The sequence below is a fragment of the Tachysurus fulvidraco genome, chromosome 2 (genome assembly GCF_022655615.1).
Source record: "Tachysurus fulvidraco isolate hzauxx_2018 chromosome 2, HZAU_PFXX_2.0, whole genome shotgun sequence".
Lineage (NCBI taxonomy): Eukaryota > Metazoa > Chordata > Actinopteri > Siluriformes > Bagridae > Tachysurus > Tachysurus fulvidraco.
The window spans coordinates 32,039,434-32,060,552 of NC_062519.1; the positions used below are offsets into that span (position 1 = coordinate 32,039,434).

At 37.5% G+C, this 21,119-nt stretch overlaps 1 protein-coding gene across 1 annotated transcript; it reads right to left on the minus strand.

Annotated features, from left to right (window-relative positions):
- Window positions 1–23: 23 nt before the first annotated feature.
- Window positions 24–18,406, minus strand: cers1 (ceramide synthase 1). Its single transcript, XM_027158698.2, has 7 exons — window positions 17,359–18,406; window positions 8,745–8,904; window positions 6,126–6,306; window positions 5,293–5,454; window positions 4,508–4,655; window positions 2,797–2,936; window positions 24–2,061 (listed from the first exon to the last, which is right to left on the minus strand). Exons 1-7 carry the CDS (start codon window positions 17,587–17,589, stop codon window positions 2,022–2,024), a joined length of 1,062 nt encoding a protein of 353 aa, XP_027014499.1. The 5' UTR covers window positions 17,590–18,406; the 3' UTR covers window positions 24–2,021.
- Between the last annotated feature and the right edge of the window lie 2,713 nt (window positions 18,407–21,119).

Here is a 21,119-nt window from a genome sequence, read left to right on the forward strand (position 1 = left end):
CAAAAAAAAAACTGTATTCACTATTCAACTGAAAAAATTCAAGTTTATTTGCCAAAATATGTGGTCCAAGGGAAAATTTCTTACATATTTAAGAGATTAATCAAAGCCCTGTTTCTCTAGTTATTTTGCTAACAATAAAAACAGTTCACTTTTCTGCTATTTGATACAGCCCAATGTTGAATATGTATGCTAACAAACAATGCACAGACATTACAATGTATGACATTTTTGTAAGTTTACTGCAAGACTGAAAAACGATTCCCTAAAAATAACAGCAGCAACAACAACAAAAAAAATCCCACCCAGTTAACAGCAGTGCTGTGGTCCCTAACTGACACTGAACAACACACTATATGAAGCAACGTTACTCTTACAACCCCAAAGTTGATTTTAGTCCTATAGCAGCATATTCCGAAATTCTGTTTTATTCCTCTCATACCACAGCATTAGGATAGGAGTCAGCATCTTAGCATCCGCATAACAAGTCCATGCGAATGAGCTGTTATAGTAATGATACAAGCACAATAACAAATCAGATGCTGCGACAGAACATAAATCAATACCATCTGGCCAATCAGAATCCAGAATTCAACAGCACTGTGCTATAAAGCTAACTTGGTGTACATCAGGTTCTCCTTTGGCACATTTAACCCCTTTAAACACTGGAAACTAGAGACCTTGTGCAGAAATACATTACTGTAGAAGCCGTATGGTGGTTTTAGGAGGTCTTGGGTTGCTGTAATTATAAACCAACATCATGTTCATCATCTAGCCTGATTGTTAATCAATGATACTTCACACACACCCAGGCAGTACCACATGGCCAGTGTTCAGAAAGCAATAATTGCCAAAAAAAAATAATTTAAAAGAATGAAAAAGTGTGAGAACCAGTGGTGAACTACTGTCCTGGGAAAAAAAAAGTCACACTTGAGGCAGGTTGTGTGCACCTATCTAAAGCTAGAACAAAACAGACAGGGAACCCTGCAGAATCCAACAACAACAAAAACATACAGGTTTAATTCTCACATGATCACATATGAAGCTCATGAGACAATAAATGCTATATTCATTAACAGAGTGTGGTTCTGTGGGTCTGTGTAAAAAATACCATGATAGTCACATAGCACTCTGATACATTTACTATGGTCATTAACATGCATATGCAGCAAAAAAAAAAAAAAAAGAGAACAAACTAGTGACACACAAACTTCTAACGAACAGAATCGAGCTCTTCAGAGTTTGGGTAAGAGAGGATTGTTATAAAACATTTACTTATTAAAAGAGGCTAAATATGGAAAATTTCATAAGGCGTTTATGGTATATCTAGTAAACACTAGTTGTCCTGTGTAGACTGTCTTCTTGTTTATATAAAGCAGAGTATATTATAGAGTGATGACAGGTCCGTTCTATTAAAGCGAATGAGGTACGGTATTCAATGCAGTGTCTTGTGGAATACTTGTGTAAAGACACAGTGTCAAAACTACATGATTTCAAAGTAGGTGGACCATGGGAGATGGACCAAGTTCTCAGAGATTAAAATCAGTGGACAGTGCAATAAAGGTAGCTGATTAAATGCAGAAATCTAGATCTACAAAAACAGTCACAAAGCTCCTGAGTGGCATCAGAATTGTATGTTAGGTGATTTGATTAAGATTCTACAATTAAAAATGGTGTCCATAAAGTTTTGTAAATCTTGTAACTCATGTAAATCTCATATATGGACCCTTAAAGAAAACAATTATAGTGTGAATACCTAAAAACTAAATTGCCCCATATGGGTACTAACAATTTACACATACAATAACATTTTACCTTCACTTCTACCCGTTTTTGTGACACAATACCATTCCGCTAAAATAATATTCACGTTTTATTAAATTAAGACAAAAAAAAAAAAATTGGTCTAAAAATCTAGATTATTTTTTTTGTTCCTGTAGTACGAACGGAGTGCCAGAGACAAACTGCCCTTTTTGTTCGTTGTAATTGCTGTAGAGAGCCAGCAGGTGATAGCACTGAGGCTGTTACTGATGCTTCCTGTTGATTCCATTCCGCGTGTGCTTCCTACAGAGAGAGAGAGAGAGAGAGAGAGCGAGAGAGAGATGAAAGTCCTTTGTGTGTCATTTCCCTTAAAAGTGAGAGATAAAGCTGGGCCTCAATCAAAGTATGTGCACATCAGCAATGTGATCCTATCTGTTTGTTTTGCTGGTCAGACAGTCAAAAACTATTTAACTCTAACAGATATGTCAGACTGAGGCAAACCATATGAGACCATATCAGTGAAGGAAGATTAGCCTTAGTGCCCATCACTCCTAGGCACAGATTTGTGGATCTGAGTGCCTGTCAGTCAGTCCCAGTGAAGGAGGCTTGGCCCTCTGTCACCGTCAGTCAGTCTCAGTAAAGGAAAAGTGGCTTGTGTGTTTAGCTCCAGTGAACGAGGTTTGGACTTGTTGCCTTTGGTCGCTTGAAAGAAGTCTCAGGAAGTGGGGTGTCAGTCCCCATAAAGGAGACATAGCCTTAAAAAAATAACCTGAGCTATGACACCACACCAAATCCTTAAATAAGTGTGTAAATGTTCCCATTATTATGACTAGCATGTTGGTAGTGAAAAAGAACTGCATGAGGCTTCAGATCCTTTTAGTCCATATCTGATTTGACTGAGGATAACTTGACTCAGGTAATAAAGTCCTTAATCAAGTTTAAGCATACATACAGTACACAATCACAACTAACCCTAAACTCACCCACACATCTCCTGGAACAAACTAACTGAGAAATCATTGTTAATACCCCACTCACCCTTCTCCAGAGCCCTGATGTCCTGAGCTATGGCTCTTAGCCTTGAGGGATTTCTGGAACTCATTTTCTTCATATTCACGCACATCATTGATCCCCTTCATCTGCCCAGTCAGAACCTTCACCACCATCTGCACAATAAACTGCACAGCACATGCAAGTGGAGATGTGTTTAGTGAGTGATTGCTCTACTCACTCTTTTCACCACAAGAAGATTCCGTTAATGAAAACAAGTGAGTGAGGGTGAAGGGAAAGCTTCACAGATTGATTCAGACTGACTGAGTCATACAAGTCATCAATCAGCTCAAACGTGGTTAATGCAATTGTAAAATAAAAAATACAATTATGTTCTTGTAATATTATCATCATTCATGATAATGTACCTCTTATTTATTTAAAGCAATATTTTTTATTTCACTTCCAATGGTAAAAGGTCATGTATATTTGTATAAAACTTTATATTAGTTCCATCTATTCCATTATATCCTGAAGAAAGAGTTTCTATGAGATTTTCAGGCTATTGCAGGCTTGTGCAGCTCCACAATCATTAAAAAAAAGTCTCAGCAACCCAAAATTCTGATACGAAGTTTATGAGCGGTTGTGAATAACGTATATTCGTGTTGTCGGTCATGTACAATTTATCCAGTACTGCAGGTGGGGCTGTTCAAATTTTGACAGTTTTCAGGACATAAGGAAGGAGATTGTCGATCCACATTAGAATGAATCTGCTTAGACACACCTTCTCTGTCACACACACCTCTCTGGGTTAGAGACTGTCCATGGAGTACACCCAGCTGACGTTCACGTCACTGAACAATTCCTCCATATTGTTTGTGAAAGCCAATTAAATTGAATGAATGAAATTAGGGCATAGAAGCCTTTATTATCGCCACATATACGTCACAACAAGTGTAATACTTTTCTTCGCATATCTCAGCTGCACCTGTGCTCTGACCCCAACCTCCTCAGTTATGACACAACATCCCTGGAGCAGAGAGGGTTAAGGGCCTTGCTCAATTGCCTAACAGTGGCAGCTTGGCAGTGTGGGGGCTTAATCCCCGGGCTTCGGATCAACAACCCAGAGCCTTAACCACTTGAGCCACCACTGACCCAAGCATTGTGCTAGGGTCATAGATACTTCTCGTCATGTTGGACCAAAGAAGACAGTTTGTATGTGTGTGTGTGCGTGTGTGTGTGTGTGTGTGTGTTTGAGTGAGTTACAACAACCTTTTCTACAACAGTGATGTTATTTAGTGATAAAATGTTTTAACTTTATAATTTTTGTAGTGTTTGGCTAATACAATACTAGCCAACTAGCTAAAACGAGCACACCTGAAGTCACTGAGGTTAAATCTACCTGTCAAATTGTAAGCCTAAATTCAAAACAGTGGTTGAATTATGATTAAACTAACTAGTGTAGCGTGCTAGATTTGCAAATCACAAACATGGCTGTACCGAGTGTGACGAATAACATGATTATGATTTGGTGGTGGAGAAGGTTCAATCCAGGACTTCAGTGGGAGTCCGTGTATGTGTGCGAGTGTGTCTGGAAGACTCGTTTTCCATTATTTTGCATTGTAAAATTCAGGTTTGTGTTTTGCATTCATTTTCAGGTGCTCTTGGGTGACCTGCACCATAAAGAATTGCTGAACTAAAGTGGAAATAAAACTGCAACTATATAGAAGGGTGATATTTCAGAACTGCGGTGTCTTACCAGGAACCAGTAGATGTTCATAAGCAGAAGTGCAAACAGCAGAGCGTTGAAAAAAAAGTAGAAAGGTATGTTAGGGACAGACTGCAGGCTGGTGACGTAGGAGGCGTACAGCACCTTCAGAGGGAACCAGTACAGTCGGAAGCAAAACCTGTAGAAGAGACAAGAACAGGGTTAGGTGAACAGCCAGTGACTCAGAGAGGGTAGGACAGAGAAAACAACACCAAACTGGAGAAAACTGAAGGAGAAAGAAGATAATGATATACACTATACACTATATACAAGAAATGCAAATTGCACCATTAATCTCCTTAGGTATTCGTTTTTCTTCAGTTTGAAATGACATTAAATCAGTCTTACAGAGTCATGCAGTTTATGCACTTTTATACCACATGGTTGTTGTTCACTGAGTTTTGGATTCCGGCTGTTCAGAAGCTGTGGAATCATTTTCTCTGATATCAGGGCTCTTCAATATCACAGAAGTAATCCAGATTTCCCCATGTTGTATCTCTTGGAGTGTTGTTGCTGTGTCATTTGCTCCTTTCTTATCACATCACAAGCAAGTGTGTGAATACAGTGAACACTCATAGTTTTATTAATTTATATATTGTTATATATTGTACCTGAAGTGCTGTATTCAGAAGCTGTAAGCAAATATCATGATTCTAAATCCTGTGCCTTTTGACACACTAATCGATACCTCACAGGTGTTTAGTTAAAACCCTGTGTTATATTCTGCCTTTACAAAGAGATCATAGGTGTGTGTGTGTTTCATGTGCAGGCCTCACCATGTGATGCCAAAGCCTACAAAGCCAACACTGGACAGGACATCGTTGATCATGTGGCTTTTTCCTCCACGGATCTTGAAGTAGACATTAAGTTTTGTGAACTCCAGCAGGATGTCGTTGATGTCATGGAGGAACAACACCAGGAGGCCGATGTTGTGAAACCTTTAGGAGAAGAAAATACAAAATACTCCCATGTAAGCATAGTGAGTCTAACTAGATAAAGACCACAGTATATAGTCTCTATATAGAGAGACAGCTGGGTAGACAAGTTTCCAGCCTCCGTGGCTTATCAGTAGAACAAAAATATCTCTAACTAATTACAGAAAATAAAAATAAATCCTGTAACGGAACAACAATGCAAACTATAAGACAGCAATAAAATGGTATCTAATGAAGTAGAGTTTCTGTTACCACCATATAGTTTCCTCTTATTCCAAAGCAATTTGACAACAATTACAATGTCTCTTTATTAATATTAATCTATACCTATTTATCTATATCTCTGAAACAAATTAGCTCTTGGTCTCACTTACATTAGAGATACATCAGTAAAAAAATCTGTCCTGAAGATGTTAGAGTACCTAAAGCTTACCTCGGCCTGTAGCAAAGCACTTGAAAGTAACATGTTCTAAAAGAAAGACCTGAATCTAGAATTCAACAAAGCTGTTAACAAATCATAAAAACATGAGCCATGGTGTTTTTTTTCTACCAGAGGCTGAGAAACTTATTTTTCTACCAGAGGCTGAGAAACTCTGGTCTTCATACACAACAATGGCAAAAGATTTGATTGCTTTTATGTTCGGTAGATTTTAAACGCAAAATTCCTCCCTGACCTGAAGGCGTAGGAGAATGCAATCAGGGCCAGAGTGATGAAGTGATGCAACAGCATGACGGCAGAGTCTTTCCTCCATGCGTCCATGTAAATCGTAGCGTAGATGGAGTGGCCATAAAAGCTTCCCTGTATCAAGTAGGCGAAGGCGATGTCCGTGGGCACCTGCATTCCACTCTTCCAATCTATTGATCAAATATTCATGGATTAATGTATTAGTGATGATTCAGTCAAACATTGAAACAACAAAGTTATTCTTATGGGAAAGGATCAGTAAAGAAGATACATGTTGTAAAGGAACACTTTTGTGATAACAGAAAGTGAGCAAAATAATGTTCCTAATAATGAAAAATATTCTATTAATTAATCAACGACAGAGTGGTGTGGTGAGTTACTGAATTTTCCTACATCATCATATGCCAAAGTGTTTATTCCCCTTATACTACAGCAAATTAGATTAGCTCCAACTTCACTAAGAAGAGTACAAGTTCAAAGCCAAAGAAAGGTAGGCAGCATCTAACCAGAAAGTAGCATTAAAAACAGGAAGTAGCATTAAATGTGAAGTCCAAAATAGATAATGAGGTAGCGATTTAGTAAAGTGCAAAGTGACATGTGCAGATGGTATCAGAACAGTGCAAATGAATATAACGAATGAAAGACTGCATGAGCCTGAGAGGCTACAGTAATGAAGACAGGACAGCAGCAGTGTACAAAGGTGCAAATATGCCAAAGGTGTATTGAATATATCTCAAAGATTATAAAACAAAAAGTGCAACTTTAGCAAAAAGATTACAGAGATACTTTTAGTTAGAGATGCAGCAATAATGACCAGTATCAGGTATCAGTGTCACAGCATGCTCATATACTGAAACACTGATACCAATATCTAATTTTTAAATGAAGTTTAATATTTAAACTTACGTCTAACACGTTAAAACAGAGGACTAATAAAACTATTTCATGGTGCTTTAACGGTGTGATTAATCTTCAAGAGAGTGTGAAGATAGCCAACCCCAGTGCACAGAGCAGTATCAGAGAGAGTGGTCATTAAAAATGAACAAAGGTGCTGCAATTTGCATGCACACGCACACACACAAACGCACACGTGCAGGTGTGGAGCAGTAAAGGAAGTGTGCAGAGATATTGTAGCACGTGAGAGTAAGCACTGAGTCATTTACACTACCTTTCTCTCTCCAGAAAGGAGGGGATGCCCAGCTTTATTTACTGTAACTCTGCTTGGTGCCCAGCTTTATTTGACTCACTATTTAAACACTATAAAGATGTCAGTCATAAAACTAAACAGAGCAAAATACATTTCACAACCCACCAATTTGACCAACACCAACTAATTACTCATTTCAGTATCTGTATCGGTCATCTGTGTACCAAAAAAACACATGAGATGTATTAATGCATCTTCTATGCATAGTTTTATCTTTAGTTAACAACATCAACTGTAGACAATTCAAACCTACATAATTTAATCTGTTTTCACCTCTCAGACTTTAATCAAAATAAATTATTTTAAAATAATATACAAATAATTCTTACTCTAGTTCCCGAAACACACAACTATAGCACTTGTAATGACAGGAGTCGAAAAAGATTATCCTATTTCTTTTTTGTTTGTTTTTGAATTAAATTTGAATCGAAATTTGTTTTGTTATAGAAAAACATTGCTTTGGTGTCTATAGATGCACTTCACTCAGATCTGTTCATCACTACAGCAAAAAAGAGTCTAATGTTGGAGAATCTGACATAAAAGAGCTGTAGCTTTAACAACAATTTTCCACGGATTGTCATGTGTGGGGTTATGTGAGGATGAAGCGAGTGCTCACCATTAGAAATACCACAGAGGATGTTAATTATGCACTTGGGGTCTGCTAATGTTTATTGATCAGAGCTTTCTTCAGCTCTCAGGCCAATGACAGGAGTAGAGTGCTTTCTACAGCAAAACAAAATCAGCTTTTCCCACCACAATGCATTAGGCTCACATAAAATGCTCACACACTGTAACATTACATTGCTGCAGAATGTTCAGCACTCTGTGGTGGTGTTCTTCTTCTTTTATCAGGACAGATATTGTCTGGATGTGTGTGTGTTTCTGTAAGGAGCAAACCACTCTGTGTGGTGCTGTTATGGGAAAATAAAAAACAACTGGTTGCTGTTACGGTGCTGTGTTACTGATACAACCCGCTTATGTAAGTCCCTGTGAATGAGCCATTACTAGAACTGGGCGATATGTCCTATAAATCGAATCGCAGATTTTTGAGACCAAATTCAATTTTCGATTTGAAAACAATTATTTTAAAAAACCCTAATAAAAACATCAGAATAGAGTTGTTGTTTTTTTTTTTGCGAAAATTCTGAAAAATACTTTCGGCTTGGAAGCTCATATCGGGGGTCGATTATTTTGAGCATATAAATAAATCCAGGCTTCAACTGTTTATATGGGCAGAATGTCTTTAGCGATCAGTAATATCTTTCCATCGAGGCCCCTGCTTATCATATGGGATACAGTGGGAAAATGTGTCCGCTATGTTTACCTCTTTTTGGGGGAAAATCTTCGTTTTTTTCGTGATTTGCTGTCACAGCTGCTGTCATAGAAAACAAATCAACTTACTGTGAAAGACAGATGAAGGGTTGTGGAAGAAGCCATAGTTGCAGAAGAAGAGCAGGTAGGCGCAGTAGGACCATGACACAGTGTAGAAGACCAGCTTCCACGCACTTTCTGGCATCTTCACCACATCTTTGGGATGAAGACGACACCACTGGGCAAAAGGCTACAGCAGACACAACATGCAGGTTTTTTATATTAGCAGTATGAATTACAATCTGTTCAGCATTCAGAAATTTGTAGAATTCCATCTAACTTGCATCTACATTATCTAGTCACAAAATGTCACATCATACATTTGTGTCAAACAGCATAATCAGCTTGCTTTCTGCAACAGGATGCTTACACACACACACATACACACGTTAGCGTTTATAAAAGAATCCCAGCTGTTTTCCATGGCCATGGTTATTTAGGCAGGTGAGATCACAGCCATTACACTCCAAGAGCATGTAAACATGCTGATGTCAGTGTCTTTGAGTGAACTTTAGTGAGACAGCAATATGACTCTATATCGACTCATCTTTAAAAAGTTAATCAAACATGTTTTGAGGTGCAGTGTTTATTTTTATTCATTTATTTTTTTATTAAAGATGCTAAACTGAGATATAGAACAGAGCTCTAGCACTGCGAAAATACCATGCAGGGCAAAAAGAGTTAATGCTGTATTTAGTGCACAAAATATTAACAAGTAATGTAACATGTAAATTAATTATTTAAATTCCTATCTAATAATTTATCTAGATTCTATTCTAGTGATTATATTTCTCTGATTGTACCTTCTCTGTTTTCATGTTGATGTTTGACTTTTAAAGGATAATTATAGGCCAACATGCACCGTACTATTTTTCAAATGGTACCATTTACAAACTGCTCTCAGGTTCCTGTAAAAGAACATGTCTTACTAAACGGACATGAACGACCTTGGATTTAAGCTGCTCAGTAAATCTTCATGTGCTTTTGCTTAGAATGGAACGGGGGGGGGGGGGGGAGTAGAAGTCTTGTCACATACTTCTAAAAGTGCTAAATATGCAAAAAAAATTATTGACACGTTTCAAGACACTTGGTACACTTGACACTAAGTGAGAAAAAATGCAAAATAGTAAAATGTTCATTACTAAACTCTGTACTAGGAGCATGTGATAACTTAGTGGTTAAGGTGACTACTGATCGGAAGGTTGTGAGTTCAAATTCCAGGTATACTAAGCTGCCACTGTTGGGCCCCTGAGCAAGGCCCTTAACCCTCAAATGTTCAGTTGTATAAAATGAAATTTAAATGTAAGTTGCTCTGTATAAAAATGCTGGATATGTAACGTAATGTAATGAACTGCATGATAGATACTGTGTGTAGATGCGAGTGTTGCATTTGTAGACTCTAAAACTTTAGCATGTTAAAGAATCCTGTAGGATGCAATATGAATTGCTATTGGTATATCTTTATAAATGTACTTTTTAGAATTTTTATGATGGGTTTTCACTGGATTAAAATAAATAAATAAATAAATAAATAAATAAATAAAATTCTGTTTCAATCGCAGATGTTTGAATCAACAGGTGAATTAGTTTCAGCACATATGTTCACAAAAGTGTATGAGTAAGGTCTGTTTACTGTGACAGACCTTAGTGGTATTACATGGGCAAGTTAATGATAGAAAAATCATGCATGTTTTTCCTGGTGGATGTTTTAAGGTTGTGGATGTTTCATCACAGTGTGTGTGTGTGTGTGTGTGTGTGTGCACATGTGCCACTAGAAGTAATGCTAGCTTAATTCTCTCTATCTGTTCTGCCCAGTGCCACATGCAGACATAGGGCTATTGTAATGAGAGACAGTGAATACTAACTATTTACAATTAGTGTTGTGTGTGGGTGAATGGAGGCCAGGGATGAGAAAGGGACACCATAAAACCACAGTAACGCATTGCATGACACCACTCTTTTAATTAAGTTTACCTTCTGCTCTATGTTTATGTTCTGTAAAGCTGCTTTGAGACAATGTCTATTGTAAAAAGCGCTATACAAATAAACTTGAATTGAATTTAATTGAATTGAATTAAGAAGTGAAATAATCATAACTGAAAAGCAGCAGCGTCTCTGATTGGCACAGACGTCCAGCTGTTGCTGTGCGATAGGGTGAAATAACTAAATGCTGATTCTGAGGGGATCCACATGCATCCTCTCATGTTGGGGGTATTTATAGAGACCAGCTGTCAGTGTGTCCCCATACTCCACCTCATACCCTTACACTCCAGCTCCATCTTATAAAAATACACTCGTGTCTAATCACTGTTGCTGAGCATAATAAATCTGACAGAGTTATGCCTCATTCTCTGCTAGGTGTTGATTGCTAAATTTTACTGTGTCCAGTTATTAAAAAAAAGGTAGTAGACTAGTCATCTTTTCACAGCTAAAGCAAATGCTGTTTTAGGCTCTTATTTGTGCAACAAGAAGACAATCGACTTCATCTTGTCTGAAGTATTTTCAGAATAATACATTTTCCTGCTAGCTTTACCATCTGCTTCACTGTTTTGCCATATCCACACAGTGGTGACTAGTGAATATAATAGTATTCAAACCATATACTGTGAAAAATTGCTTTAACTTATTAAGTAGGTTAGAAAAAAAAGCTAAATAAAAGACAATTTGGTAATGCTTTACAATGGGAATATATGACACTTGTCAATATCAGGCACTGGCCTTTGCACTGACAGCACAGTTGGAAGAAAAACCTCAAATGAGTCCAAAGTGTAGGACTACAGGTCATAAGGCTTCAGCATGCTCCAGGCTCAAACAACATTCAACTGGCTTTCACAAACAATACAACAATCACAGACCCTGAAGGTTGCGTGGAGACTTGTGCATGACAGTCACAGATATAGAAGCTGGGCAAAGTCTGTAAACAAATGTTTTTCGAACAAGTCTGTGACTGGTCGTTACAAAAAAGGTGTGCCTGAGCTGATTCCAAGCATCACATGCTAAATGCTAGCATGCTAAACTTGCCATTCTCAAACACTGACTTATTTAATGGTTTCGTGCATCTGATATCTCTTTCCCTAAGCAGTTCTTCGCCTTCTTAGTGTTCTAACATTTGTTCGTGTCCAACTCCTGCATCACCACTGTTTATGCGGTCAGCACTTTTCAGGAAGCAATCCTCTTATTGTACTTGTGGAAATGGTCATGAAATATTAAAAGCTCCTTCTGCAGCAGTAAAGAAGTCACATGAAGGCCAAAACAAAACCACAACATACAGAAGGTTTAATCTTCTTGCAACTGATAATCTCAGTTTTGAAGTGTGCTGAGCTGACATACAAAATATGACTTTTGTTGTACACAAACCTAAAAGTAGTTGCTCTACTTCTGCCAAAATGACATTTCCTCCGAGGGGCATAACGTTTCCACAGCAACCAAGGCAGTCTCAACATGACATTTCTCTCATCCTTTGTGTATAAAATCTGTAGAGCAGTCGTTAACAGATCAGTATTCTAAAATTGTTAGTTAATGCAGCTTACTGTAATTGTAATCAAACACAAAGCACACACATATTCTTTTAAATATCTGAGCCAAAAGCCCAGGCCACTGCAAGACAGCTTCTGGTGACATACAGGAAAAATATCAAATACCAATGTACACCATCAAAACACCACCAGCAGTGTCACTATTCTTCAACAGACTATTTCTTCCATTAAACATTACAACCAAAATATCTCCAGCAAACATCAGTACACTCAATCCGACACAAACCGGCAAATTCCAACTCACTTTAACAAAGTCTGACAATCTCCAACACTCCAGTAAACACCACAGCTTTTCAAACAATACGTACTCGCCATCTAACACCAACACACTCCACTAAAAACTGATGCACTCTGAAAGAGTAGCACTGGGTCTCAAACACTGATCTTTACAAGCAACATCCCATCATTTCTCTATCATAAAGAAGAGACTCAAACACATCTGCTGTGAGCAAAGAGAGCTTGTATTTGAATCAATCATTACATCTGTTAGCAAATGGAGGCAATCTGGCAAAGCCTCCTTTGTTTCAGTGTTTGTCATTAATAATACAGAGACAGTGCAACACAAGCTGTTGGTTTAGTGAGCAGCACAATGGCTCCAGGTTTACCTCAGGTAATGTGAATTAAAGCCAAATCTAATTGCAGAGAAGAGAAGCGTAACTTCCCTTTCATTTATTTGTTCAATAACTTAAAAGGTTTAATCACTCATCTGGTTTTCACTTTTGTTGCATTACATGAATCATTTAAATATCTCATCTATTGTGTTTTTTTTTTATTTGGACAGGACTAAAACCCCTATGTAATACTAGTCCAGTCTAGCTTTAGAAAGTGCTTTAGAGTCATATTTCTGAGAATGTTTCAGTATTAATTTACCTCTCAGATAATAAAAGTGATCTATCTGTCTGTCTGTATAAAATCTCTGTAAGAAATAATATTTCTATAAAATATTTTAATCTCTTGCCAGTATGTATTCCATTCAAGTTGAAAGAAATATTGGCTCTGAGGATGGTGGATTGGGAATCAAAATGGAAAATGCATTTCATTTTATAATTTGGGGGGTTGGGGGCATACGACTGCTGTTGAGGTAGTGATCAATCACTGTGACCAAATGCAAAATATAAGACACAAGAAATAACCAATAAATAATAAAAAAAAAAGATTATTACTGTCTGAACAGCACATCCGAATAAGAAATAGTACAGCTTCTACAAAACTCCACAGGTATCCACAAGCCTCAAAGAATCAGGATCAAACACTAATTACAGGATGTGCTGGAAGTTTAATGGTCGGATTGTTTGAATTTGTGGTCTCTGTTTCCAAATAGCTCAGCTACAACAGTAAAGACTACAGAGAGAGTGTGAGGTTAACCTACAGACTGCACCATTGGCATTAGGAGTTCTGTCATTTTCTAGTTTTATTGTTTTGTAGCACATTTCACTAATTTTAATGTAGCTATTTCCCACTTTCCATAAACCACAGTTTTAAACCCTGGGAAGACAAAGAATAATGTGTCCTCAAAGACAAACGAAACTAGCTGCTAATGCTTGGTATAGTAGGAGTCTTTGCTAACTAATATGGTGCTAACTACATTGCTAGCATTGCTCTGATCGACAAGAGCAATAAAAGCAAGGCAATTATCCTCTCAGCCAATGATAATGTGGCACCAATCAAAATGTAACTGAACACAAGCTTTACTGGCAAAATACAACATTACTAAAGATAAAAAAAAGCTTTAGAGCTTAGATTGAAGTAATGCGTTTTGTGACACATAACAGGAACAATAGACAGGGCACATTAAGACAATTTGCTTGCTGTAGTGAACATGCAAAAGATTTTGTCATGTCATTCATCATTACAGAACATTACATTCAACCGTCACAGAAAATCCAAATATTGCATCTGGATTTAAAAAATGTCAAATCTATTACCAAGCAGGAGTTTCAGGCAGGTGCTGACCCTGAGACAATGTAGAGTATCAGATCCTTTGTGCGCATCCCAAACGTCACACACAATTTTGATGTTCCAACTTGTGCCCAATATGGAAAAGATATGCAAATAGGCAGGTGCTGTTTTTTTTTTTGCATTTCGCTGAAGGAGCCAAAGGTGAGGCTAGACCACAACCTACTAAAGACAACTGATACAGGAGCGTACACACACAGCAATATGAGTTTGTGTGGACAATCACACTAAGTGCAAAAATGGCTAATTTCCCATTTTCATGCAATTCCACAAACAAGGATGACCACGTGGGGGGCACGGTGGCTTAGTGGGTAGCACGTTCGCCTCACACCTCCAGGGTCGGGGTTCGATTCCTGCCTCCCCTTGTGTGTGCGGAGTTTGCATGTTCTCCCCGTGCCTCGGGGGTTTCCTCCGGGTACTCCGGTTTCCTCCCCCGGTCCAAAGACATGCATGGTAGGTTGATTGGCATCTCTGGAAAAATTGTCCGTAGTGTGTGATTGTGTGAGTGAATGAGAGAGTGTGTGTGCCCTGTGATGGGTTGGCACTCCGTCCAGGGTGTATCCTGCCTTGATGCCCGATGACGCCTGAGATAGGCACAGGCTCCCCGTGACCCGAGGTAGTTCGGATAAGCGGTAGAAAATGAATGAGTGAGTGAGTGAGTGAGGATGACCACAAAGTTTCAAAAGCAAATCTAGTCTAAAATAAATACAAGACACATAAGAAAATATAATCAATAAATCATAGTACACGCTGTATCAGTGTACCAGCACCCTATCTGATGAAAACGGTTTGATACACACACAGTTGTGGTTTCTTCAGCGGACTTTAACACTAAATGCCGCAGGTTACTTTAGGTCACCCCAGGGTTTGTATTATGTTTGTTAAACTCTAGGACACACTTTTTAATACACTCAAAGAGGTTACTGATTGCAAATTCTGGAAGCAAATGGAAATCAGCTTTGGAAATCATTTCCCTGAAACTAAGAGGAGAGACAAGACAGATCAAGTCCCTCAGACTTTGTAGTCTATTGTTTCTATTCCATCAGTGTTATACCAAGGCCAAGAGAACAAATATTTTTTACACTAATAAAGTCAGTGCAAATTCCATGTTGAATTCCAGACTGTAAAGGACTATAGATCAAACCAACAATAATTTTTTTGGCATCTGCTCAATATCTAGGGACTATGTAATCACCAAATAGGATGTGTGATGAAGTGAAATTACTGTTATCACCCCAAAGGTAATTATTTTAAATGTACATTTATATAATTATTATTTATTTTTAAAAAATGACATGTACTTTTTAACCATTTATGGTTACAGTTAGCTTTTAGTGTTAGTATTAATTAATTAACTAATTAGTATTAGATTTCTATAAATTCAGCATGTTCTGTATCACAGAAACCACAGAGCTGCTGTTATAGAAAACTAACACCCTCTGACTAACACCCTCTAACCCATCCGTCATGAGAATCTCACGTGCCATTTTGCTGAAATTAGGCAGCTCAGTGTGTTATTTAAAAATAAATAGAGTCCATGAAACTGCACTGAAAATAAAAATTCTTGCATTAGTATTCAAACTGGGTATCCACATAGATAAACAAAACTTATTTCTCTGAAAGCTTTTCGTTTAACTCAGCATCTAGGAGCCACCACATTGCTACATTTGCCCTATCCATAGCCCTTTGTATTTCAAGACTTCTGACACATATCCATGAATAAACAGCACTGATCTCAAGGCCACTGACCTGGGTGGATTTGTTATGCCAATATATACAAACCTTTAACACCTGAGTCACCAAAAGATATTCCAGTTTTATATGAGGACAGGAAAAAACAGATAAACTCAGAGCAAGATAGGGACATGTGCCAAGAACTACTTACTTACAATAAATCAATACATGGACTCTCTACATTTCAGTGACTACTCACATGTTCAAGATAGAAGGAGGTGTTAGGTAGCATATATACTGTACAACTTTCAAAATATTAAGGTATTTCATAATCACAGCCCTGACCCAAACTTTTGCATGGTGGTAGCAGCAGTTCCTCAACCTCCCACAAAAAAACAAATGGATTGAGAGATCTGCTGTGCATGACAGAAGATGAATTCAATTTCTTGCTCACAACTTTTGCATTACATTTTCTGTGTTCATTGTCTGTTTTTTTCTTTTTTAAATATCCTTCTGCCCCCCCCCATATAGATGCCTATAAAATGGTTAATGTTGCACATATTATCTCTCTAAGATGATGTTTACACCAAAAGACAACATAGTAATTGCTGATCTTTATAAGCCATGATAAATGTCACTGTAGCTGCTGAGAAGCTGGTCAAAGTGCTCAGATAACTCATTAAACTGAGGAGCTTAGAACCAACACACACACACACACACACACACACACACACACACACAATCTCATGTATCTCTGCTCACTGTATCTGGCGTTGATGTTCGACATCCAGCTAGCATTACTGAACCGTTTCAAATATTTAGTGAGAAAGTGAACACTCGTATGGATTTTTTATGCTAATGAGTACAGTTAGCAAAACCTCCGTGCAAAATGAAGAACACAGATGTGTGTCATGGTTGGTTGAGATGGGCAGAAATACTACCAACTTCAGGAAGTTCTGCTGCATGTGCACTTATGCAGATCATTATCTTATGCAAGATAACTGTCTAATCTTTAATCACTATTTACAACATAACCACAAAAGAGACAGCAAATGTTTCCCAAGATGGACCAGGCCAAGAGACAGCTCTTTCTGTCAAATTATTTTATTAACACACAAAACTTGTGTTTTCTGAGAATAACACAAGTCATGATGGCCAAAACAATGGCCTACAATTTAGATCAAGGATCAGAGACCCAAGGTGCCAAGAGTAACTATGAAAACAATGATACCACCACCACCATGCTTCACATAGTTCAATTTCAATTTTCGTTCTTTCACTGTAGCCATATTCACTTATCTGCTGATTTTCTGATTGGCACTGTGTAGCTAGACAGGAGAGTATATGTATATATATATATACACCCAAATAATAGCAACATTATAAATTTGTTCACATTTGATACTGCGAAGTTTGGTAATCTCTTTAACAACAACCCATCAGTTCATGCTAAGGGTTATTAATAATTGAAAACTTACCATAAACAGGTGATAAGTCAGTGCCCATCTCAGACTGGTCCACATCACCACGAACAGGAAGAATAGCAGGATTTCAGTAGGCGTGAGGTGTGCATGGTCCAGGAGGGTCTGTATGGACAGTTTGATGCCACAATCTTTACAGTTTCTATAGGCGTCTCGCATAACACTCCAGGATGAGGAGAAGAGCTGCAGGTACCCTGGCATGGGCTCCTCTACTAACACACCCTCCATGATTTCTAACACACCTGGAGCTCTGTGTCTCTTTAGAGGTTAATATAAAAGCTTACTAGTAGCTTACTAAGCCAAAAATAGACTTCAGGCTATTTAACTTCACAGCAGGCCTCCTAATTCGTAATGCACTTGTATTTAAAAGTGGTTTCCTGTGTAATATTATACTATACTGGATTATAGTTTACACACACACACACACACACATATATATATATAATAGATTTCAGGGACATAGAGGTTATTATAGTTTAAGTGTATTAGACAATTTATGGCACTTAGGTCTTGAAATTAAGTTTAAAATAGCAAAAATACCCAATGGTTATGTAGATAGACAGCACTAAGCTGAGCTATGGTGAGATATAATAATAATAATAATAATAATAATAATAATAATAATAATAATAATAATAAAAGCTTGAGCTGTTTCACAACGTCTCAGATAAATGGCGGATCCTCTATTTCCCGTTATATCTCCAACCCCCCCGCTTCATTAACCCTCCACATCTTCCGTCTATAACACGAATCTATAATCTGTTAATAATCTGAGACCAAATAAAAATCCGTAAAATTCACAAATAATCCGAAGACGTGTGTGAATCCGGCTGCTGATCCGCTTTCAGTCCACATCGTGAAAAGCCGGCTGCATTTTTTTAAAGACACCTCAGCTGGAAATCCACTGAACAAAAATACAAATACTTCGAAATAATAAACAAAACAAACAAAAACAAACTTGTAAATAAATACAAGCGGTCGCTACAGGTGCTGATGCGCGAGCCTCCGCACTTTCAGTTAGACAACATGCTTAAAGCTTCAAAAAAAAAAAAAAAAAAAAAAAAAAAAAAAAAAAAAGAGGGCGCGTGAGAGAACGCTGCGTGGCGACGTCATGACGTAGCGCTACAAGCGTTTAACTGTCTCTCAACCTATAGGACGGGTTTAACTAATCGAAGATAAGTGATTAGTATGGTGTTATATACCGTTATGTGATCTGTGCTTAGTTCTAACCTTTTTAATAAACTCTTAATAGGCTTACAAATCTAATAAAATGGCCCCTGCATATGTGATAAATACATATTTACATATTTAACCAACTAGCTAACTGGTCAACTAGTTTCAACTAGTAGTATAGCTATGCTTGTAGTCAACACCTATACAATAACACACAATGTTTAGGTCATGAGTGAAATGTTTTTACTAATCACTTTATCCTTGCCAGTGGCAGACTAGAATGAGCAATGCAATGCATCACCGATTCATTTATCTTTAATAAAGCACTTTATCCTGGTCTGGGTGTCAGTGGATACTGAGCCTATGCTGGGAAAACTATACATAAGGCTGGAATCCACACTGGACACCATGCCAGTCCATCTCAGAACACCATGCACATGCACACACGGGTAAGATGTGTTCTAGCCAGTCCGCTTAACTGCATGTCATTGACAGTGGTAGGAAGCCAGAGAACCTGCGGAAACCCACACTGACACGAGAGAGCATGGTAAAAACCACACATACGGAAACTTGTCTACAGGTTCAAACTGGTGATCCTCAATTGGTGAAGTGGGGATAGAAGCTCCAGAATCACTGCCATGTCCCAAGTCATAAGTCAGCATTATAGATGGTGGTTTATTTTCAGTATAGCAGTGACACAGATGTGGTAGTGTGTGTGGTTCAGTTACACATGACTCAGAACCAACCAACTAAACAAAATTAAATCTCACTTACCCTGGTGCTGTGTTCAGAAACATGGATAAAGACTAGTTGATGATTAGTACGCACTGTGCACTGAAAAAGAGGAGATTTATATTTTTGTACATTCAGGTCTGTGAAGATTCTCAGTCAGCCAGGTGAGGTTATCTAGAAGTTGAGCTTTAACTTCTTTCTCGTTAGGTTGAATGATTTCACTACTCATCAGAGCAGCTTCTTGTGTACTGAAACATTTCGACCTAACAGCAATGTTTCAACACAGGCTTAATCCCAAAAGAATTTCAAATAAATGCATATACTTATATAGTTAAAATGTAAAAACAGATAGCATTGTTGCACCAATAGAACAACTATTCAAATGTTTAACACATTTCAATTTGTAAAATTTTCACTTTATACTAGAAACAATACTTTTGATTAGTATCCAAGTGGTTGATAAGGCATCTGCCAAATGTTATAAAAGTACATGGTTGACAGTATGTGCGTTGTTGGTACACAATATATAAAAAGCACCATCTAGTGAACAGATGTTCACGGTACACAATACCAACCCATTCAATTAACAGTTGATATACAGTAGTCAGTACTTCTTTTCACAACTGTAAACTTGGATCAATACAAGTGGAAAAGGTGGAAAATAAATAAAGATTGTAGGCATAGAGGGGCAAGTCACAGAGTCAATTTGAAGATGTTCACACTGGATGTGTTGATTCTGTCAAAGCTTCACATCACCTTAGAACATTCAGATACCTGAGAACAGATATATATATAAAACTGTTTATTGGAGTTATCGGTCAAAGAAGACGTTGTGAGGCATAGTCCAGTGTGAACAACCTTGTTGTTGTTCATAATAATAAAAAATAAAGATCACATTTAAGCCTAAAATTTAGTTTAGCATACACTGTAATGTTTTTCTCAAAGACAACCCCGAATACATCTAACAGTGGCAAACATTTAAATAATGCTTATTCTTATTGAAAATGTGAAACACCAAAATAATCAGTCAAATGTACAGTACAGAATGCTGAAGTGGTGTACTGAGCTGTCCAGAAAACTGAAGTGGCTGGAATACTGAAGAGTGTCCACAATATGGAAATCGGACATGTATGGAACATTTAATTGTACACATTACTCACATGCATGGAACACTAAAGTGTTCAGAATACTGACATAAACTAGTGGTGTGTCATTTGCAAATTAGTTGGCTCTTTGAATTGGATCTTTTAGGCAAACAGTACAGTATGAGCTGACTTGTTTGTATGAGTGGCTTCAATGCAAGAAGGGTTACTGTATTTGTCAGTGCATACTGTATTTAAATTTACAGTATTTCACAATTGCTAAAACACATTTCTTGAAATCTTCACCCATATTCTCAAAACTTTAAACACAAAACCCAGTCTTTAAACTACATTCACAAAACCCTGACTCTTCTGGCAAAATCAAACACTTGCCTCAAAACCATTTGATCTGTGCTCAAAATCAAACAATGCTTTGAAAACATAAACACAGCCAGTCAATATATAAACATCATCATCAGCATTCATTAGACACTACATCACAAAATTGAGAACACAGCATCCAGAGCATGTACTGTAGTTACAGAGAAAATATATTTATTGCATTTAGAAAATAATTTTGCCATAAATAAAAGTAAATAATTCACAACTCAGTACAGCAAATATATTGCATACTGTAAGTACTGCAAATAATACAGTATTGAATTTCTGTATTTTCAGCATAAAAATAAAGTATTGATATTACAAAAAAAATTGTGCAATTGCACAATCAAAGTCAATGAGATACTCATTCTGCCTCAGCATCCTGTCTTC